We start from the raw sequence: 6,958 nt of genomic DNA on the forward strand, positions 1-6,958 counted from the left end.
ATTAAAAGAATTGTATTTGCCTTGGTCAAGCCAAGGGGTGTTTTTGTCCAGTGTAGTTATCCAGATTGACCAGGGTATTTTAGTACTTTTAATAGATAAAATATTATTTAATATGAGAAAGGCAACTCCACGTGGAAGTGATACATGCTTGTGGGTTCTCTTGTGGTCGTCAAACGACGCGTGTCGTAGTCAAACTTCAGTGATGATGTTTTAATCCTCATAGCGTTTTTTTCATGACTGGGCAAATATGTCGGGTTTTGCACCGATAATCTTCTTCTTCTTTTTTCTGTTGTTTTTTTCTTTCCTTCTCGTCGGTTCTAAAACCATCCCCTCTACATTTTTAAAACAGCTCTTCAAGTTATTATTTTTTCAGATTTAATTGATATATTTTTTTTAATTATTCATATAATTAAAAAAATTAATTTAAACCTCTTTTTTTTCACCTTCCAAATTTAGTTTTTTTATTTTTTATTTATTCTTTGAATTGAATTATTTTTTTAATTGCATCCCTTAATATTTTATATCATTTTTATAATTGGATAATTCTTTCAATTGCATCCCTCAATATTTTATATCATTCTTTCAATTACATTCTTTAATATTTTAGTTCATTTTATTTTATATCACATTTGTTTCTTATTCTCATGATCACTATTTGTTTTGATTTTGATCATGTTTTTGTTGCAACTTTCTTTTTCGATTTCATCCCTCGGCATTTCATTGATTGAGATTTTGTTAACCTTTTGGGTCACATGTTTGAAAGGTTGGGCCGGGTTAGCTTAGATCTTTTTTTTTAGGTGCTTTTTATAGTTGATTTTTGTTGGTACCATTCTTCTATAAGGTTATCACGATCTCATGTGCCAAGCCACAAGTTTCACATGTTAACCCAGATTTGCCCGGGACAATATTATTTTTTTTAATTTATTTGTTGTTGTTATTTCCTAATTTTGTTTATCATATTATCAAACTAATCAAGGTTTAACCTAAATATCAAATATTTCTTACTTTTTTAAAAAAAAACCATCTTTTTTTCAGGTTGAACAAAAATCTTGATATGACCCATGATATCGCACGAGCCACCAATCTAGTACATATACTAAAAGAAAATGCTATTTCACTGTATAAATGGTATAAAGGAATAGTTTTTCTATTTTATTATTGTAGCGATGATAAATCTATAATTTTTTGGAGTAGCGGTAACTTAAAACATTGTGGAGTAGAATAATATAATGATGTTTTTGCCCTTTTTAAACAAAACCATTGGAATGGTTACTAGGGCTAATATGGTCTTTTTTTCAAAGTACATTGGTTATTATCATATTGATTGGGAACAACTTGGTTTTTTCATGTTTTTAAATTACAGTAAAATAACTAAATTAACCTTAAAAGTTTTTATTTAATTAGTAGCTAGGGTTTGTTTTTTAAATTTTCACTTTTTAAAGCAGGATAAAATAACTAAATTACCTTTAAAAGCAAAAAAAATTAAACTGACATCCAAAGGCTTTTCATGTTTTCATCATTGTCTTTTTAGTTCTAATTAAGTTGAGTGAGGGGTAATTTGATATTTTGATAAATATAAAATATTATTTAAAAGTTAGCTTGTGCACAGCATGCACCAATGAGTTGGAGACACCCGTGCTCTTTGAGCAACATGTGAAGATCTCCTAGCAGCCAATCACAACCTTTAAAGATGACATTTGTAGCATCCTAACATCTTCTTCCTAGTGGCCAGACACATGTACAAGAAGACATAATGATTGGGCTTCAGTAGACTTTTTTCTCTCTCTCCTTGCATTCGGTTTTACGTCTGCTCTTCTAAAAATTAAATGTGTCTTATCAGTTTATATTTGTGTCAATTTTGATCTTTATTTTTTTAATTGCTATTTGATGTGTTTTTAATGATTTTTTAAATTGATTTTGTTTTTCAATTTCATCCTTCAACATTTGCTTTCATTTAATTTTTGTATCCAATTTAGTCCTCATTCTTTTGATTGCTATTTTTTAATCATTTTCTTGATTTATTTTATTTTTCAATCTTATCCTTCGTTATTTTATTTAATTTAATTTTTATACCAGATTTAGTCCTTATTCTTTTAATTGCTATTTTTTTTAATTTTTGTATCATTTTCTTGATTTATTTTATTTTTCAATTGTGTCCGTTATTATTTTATTTCATTTAATTTTTATACTAAATTTGGTTCTCATTTTTTTTGTTGCTATTTTCTTTATGTTTTTAATTTTGGATGACTGGGAATCTTATTTCATGATTTTTTCATGTTTATCTTGTATAGAGTAATTGTGATCTCATGACATAAGTCACAGGTTTTGAAGATTAGTCTGATTTGACTTCGGTTTTTTTTTAGGTGCTTTTTTAAATTGAATTTTTTTTTCAGTTTCATCATTCGATATTAGGTCATTGGGCTTTGAGCTTCGTGAATCTTTCCACTTTCCTTTCTATTGGATTATCCTGATCTCATATCGGGGGTAGCAGTTTAGTCAAGTTAACTCAGGTTTTTTTATGTTATTTTAATTTTATTTTTCATCATTTAGTTTGTTTGAAAGTTGATGTCTATTTTTTTATTCAATTTATTTTGTACAGGGATATCTCGGCCTCACGACTGAGCCGTGAATTTGGCATGCGGACTAGAATCAAATCTTTTTATCTTTTTTTTTTTAAATTGATATTTCTTTAGTTTGTCTTTCAACATTTGATTTGTTAGTAATTAAGTTTCATATTAGTATTTTTTTTTATGGGATTATCTCATTCTCATTTAATTTTTATTTTGTTACCAAATAAGATTCTTGAGACCTTTTAAAAACATCAAGAGGGTATTTTTTTTATATATATAATTTTGGCAAGAATTTATTTTTTAATTAGTCATTGTTAATTTTTTATTTTTTTATTATGGATTTTTTATATAATTATATTATTAAATTAAATAAGTTTATTCAATCAATTCGAATTAATGATCAAGATACTAAATTTCTTTTATTTATTTAAAAATACTATCATCACTTAGTTATTTTTTTATATTAAAGAAAATAATCCAATCTATGATGTAGCGTGGGCACTTTCCTAAAAGAGAAAGAAAGGAATTGAGAGGATTTTTAAGTGTTTTGTTTTTAATGAAATCCTAATAGAAGGGACATTATTAAAACTCATATTGTTTTGGGGACAAAATTGGGGATTTTTTAGTTCAGGTGGGAATTGGTTTTTTGGATCAAGTTCAGGGGTATTTTAATAATTAAGCCGAGAAAGTTAGACATTTAACAGTACTTTCTAATCTGCAGAACAGACATGATTGCAACTGAAGTATAGTGAGTTCCAGCATGCTCTAAAGTTCTTTGCGAATCGAAACTGAAATGCAAGTCTCTCTCCTTAGGTAATTTATCTCTGTCTCCCTAGAACTTTCATATCTCTTCTGGGAATTAAGCTTTAAATTTGTTTGAGAAAATCCCATCTTCAACATCTTTTTTTATGAGAACTCGTTATCTGTAGTGTCAACGAGAATATAGCTCTCTTTGGATCCTTTTTGCTTTGTATTTATGATTTTTCCTTCGTAGCTCTCGTTTGGCTCACCAACTCTTTTGACTTTTCTTTCTTTATTCGTAATTGTGTTAGTTTACCATGTGAAAGTCTTGATAGAACCAGTCATGTGGACAATTTGGATCCAACCGAATCATGTGAAGCACGTACTTCTTATGCATCCCAATTGAATAGTGAATTCTAGGGCTTGTCATTGAAAAAATCAAAGTTCTAACTAGATTTCCTTCATTTTTTGGATTGGTAGAAGAAACTTGCTAGTCACATGTCCCCTGTGCATTCTTTCAATTGTTAAGCTCTGGCCAAAAACAGATGAGAAGGACAGTTCCATTACACTTGTAGAGAAGGAGCTAAGTACAAGACTAACAATGAATTGTGTAGTAGCATAGATCTTAGAGGGTATAACGAGGAGTTTACTAGGGAATTTCCTAACTGAAGTACAATTTACATTTGATGTAAATCAATCTGAATCCATGAGTCAAACAAGAAGTTCAATTTTGGTGAAGAGGTTTGTAGTTGGAATTGGTAGTGAGCCTTCTGAACTTATCTCCTAAGTTTTATGATAATCCTTTTTCTGTTTGCTAAGTGCTTCACTTTATTTAAATCGTTTAGAATATAATGAAAATGGACCCCTTTAGTTTTCTAAATCACTATAATCATGATATGCAGACTCTTTTTCTTTGCTCTTTACTTGTTGCAATAATTTGTGTCACTATATATAGTCGTACAATTTTATGCTGCTGGAGCTGCATTTTCTTGATATTGTCTTTAGTTAGCTCACGAGCTTTTCCTTACTTAGCCCGCCACTATTATGTTGTAGAGTTTCAATTACTATTGTTTCTGCTTGTAATACAAGGCAGACTGTTATTTCTGCTTGTAATACGTGGCAGAACAGTCAACAACAATGTGTGTGTGTGTATGATTAGTAGTCATGATGAAATACATAACTGAGACCTCCATGATTTGGGTGGAGAAATATTACTTTGCATTTAATAGACAGGAAGAGTGTTGGGAAATTAGTTATTTATGCAATTTTTGTTTATGCTTTGATGTTTTGAATGTGCTATTTTTGGTCCGAGCTTGCTCCCCGTTCTCATCCTAAATGTATCTATTTTTCTGTCTCAACGAGATGCTATTTGTAGATATCAACTTCATTTATGTACATTGAAAGACCTGGAATCTGACTGATGTACTTATTGGCAATTATCTTATAATTAAATGTTAATCCATTTATTGCCAAGAGAATGTTGAAGTAATCTATAACTCTTCCCAACCAAGTAATGGTAACTATGTTTTACTGGCAAAACTTTTTATCTTAGTGAATTATTTGTTGTTGTATTTGTTCTCTATACAATATCTTTAACAATTTGCAGGTTTTCTAGGAGCTCAATACGCTTCTGCTTTTGCTAATTTACGTAAATGGCTTGCAATGGTGCAAAAAAGCCCTTGCTGTCAGGATTGGTGGATTCCACCTCTCCAAGAATTGATGAATGTACTCCCTACAGAAGAAGGTTTCGCCGTGTTAAAAGTGCTCCTGTAACAGAGCTTGTTCCTTCAGATATTAGTGGCAATGGACCAATTCCACGTTATGAATCCTTTTTTGGGGGACGTCACCAGAGCCTGAAGCAAGTAGCTGTATTCTTGGCTGTCTACTTGGGTCTTGGCACTCTATGTTTTTATGTTGTCAGGGGTGATATCAAAGGGAAGAAATCAAATCCAATTCTTGATTCTTTATATTTTTGTATCGTAACGATGACCACTGTAGGATACGGAGACCTGGTGCCTGATAGTGCTCCTGTGAAATTACTTGCCTGTGTTTTTGTCTTCACAGGGATGCTTCTTATTGGATTGATACTCAGCAAAGCAGCAGACTATTTGGTGGAGAAGCAGGAAATATTACTGATTAAAGCTCTCCGCATGCACCAAAAACTTGATCCAGCTGCATTTCTTAAGGAAATTGAAACCAACAAGGTCAAATACAAATGCTATTTGGCCATAATTATTCTTTCAGTGCTTATGCTGGTTGGAACCATTTTCCTATACATGGTTGAGGACTTGGACATCATTGATGCTTTCTACTGTGTCTGCTCTACCGTTACAACTCTAGGTTATGGAGACAAGAGCTTCTCAACTGTATATGGTCGTATGTTTGCTGTATTTTGGATACTGACGGGTACTATTGCTTTAGGCCAGTTATTTCTTTACATTGCTGAGCTATTCACTGAAAGCAGACAGAGGGCATTGGTGAACTGGGTTCTTACCAGAAGGATGACCCATTTAGATTTGGAGGCAGCAGACATAGATGATGATGGTGTTGTTGGGTAATTTACTCCTGCTATAATATTCCTTTAGGATTTCGTTGCAAGTTGTTTCCCTACTGTTTAGTTCTTTCTTTTTTTTGTCAAATTCGTGGATGTAGTTTATTGTATCAATTGGCAAGTTTGTTAGCTATTTATGTTGCTGACTCTCTCCTTCCTTCCTTCACCTAGGGCTGCCGAGTTCGTTGTATACAAGCTTAAAGAGATGGGAAAGATCAGCGAAGAAGATATTGCACTAGTAATGAAGGAGTTTGAGGATCTTGATGTTGATCAATCTGGAACCTTGTCAGCTTCTGATATCATGGCACAGGCAACTCAAACACACAAGTGACTGAACCATCAGCAAGAGAATGTTTCTTGTATCGAGTTTACCTCAGTTTGTTCATGGATTTTCTACTTTCATCTTCAAAAAAGGTCATTGCGTGCGAGTTCACTATACCAGATGAAGTTTCATAAGCATGAGATAAACTTAATTAATTCACGGAAAACTTCATGACATTTTGTCATAAGCAATCTTAGAATTTCTCCTGGGTGGCAGAGGGAGAAATATGATATATCAACTCAATCAGATGAGGGGGAGTGAGCAAAAACTGTGGATTCAAATTTTGACCGAATTTTTAGCACAACTTCAATTGAAGTTTTAATATTTACGAGATGTTAATGAAAGAAGCAAAGATTTATAGGGTCCTTTACGGATATTATGAATTGACCGCCGAAGTCTTCTAAGAATAACATTTCTAAGGTCAAGAATTAAAATTGAAAGCTTAAACTAGAGTTGTTTTTATCTATCTACGGTTCAACGATTTTTTAATTAGTTCAACTAAGGATGTTGGATTAAAAAAAATGGTAAATCTCCACCACCAAATCTACTTTTTTGAGATTTATATGAAATAAAAGGTGCTGGATAAAATGAGAAAGAGGGTAGTAAATTTCCTATCTACATTCTTTCTGTAACTTCTTTGGTAGAGAAATCAAGAAGGTATTTCGATTCTTTTCATCATGCCACGGATCATATTGAAATTGATTCATGTACATGTTTTATTTTTATATATGAATTCTTATTTAAGAAACCAGAGGCAGGGTGCTACATCTAATA

At 31.8% G+C, this 6,958-nt stretch overlaps 1 protein-coding gene across 2 annotated transcripts; it reads left to right on the forward strand.

Moving 5' to 3' along the window:
- The first annotated feature begins 3,217 nt into the window (after positions 1-3,217).
- LOC7485109 (two-pore potassium channel 1) lies at positions 3,218-6,298 on the forward strand. Of its 2 annotated transcripts, none has more exons than XM_006369940.3 (3): positions 3,218-3,383; positions 4,918-5,865; positions 6,034-6,298. In XM_006369940.3, exons 2-3 carry the CDS (start codon positions 4,964-4,966, stop codon positions 6,191-6,193), a joined length of 1,062 nt encoding a protein of 353 aa, XP_006370002.3. In that variant the 5' UTR covers positions 3,218-3,383; positions 4,918-4,963; the 3' UTR covers positions 6,194-6,298. The 2 variants fall into 2 exon arrangements, with proteins under 2 accessions (XP_006370002.3, XP_024456320.2); XM_024600552.2 differs by having other exon boundaries at positions 3,282-3,383; positions 4,927-5,865.
- The last annotated feature ends 660 nt before the right edge of the window (positions 6,299-6,958 follow it).

The sequence above is a fragment of the Populus trichocarpa genome, chromosome 1, assembly GCF_000002775.5.
Source record: "Populus trichocarpa isolate Nisqually-1 chromosome 1, P.trichocarpa_v4.1, whole genome shotgun sequence".
Lineage (NCBI taxonomy): Eukaryota > Viridiplantae > Streptophyta > Magnoliopsida > Malpighiales > Salicaceae > Populus > Populus trichocarpa.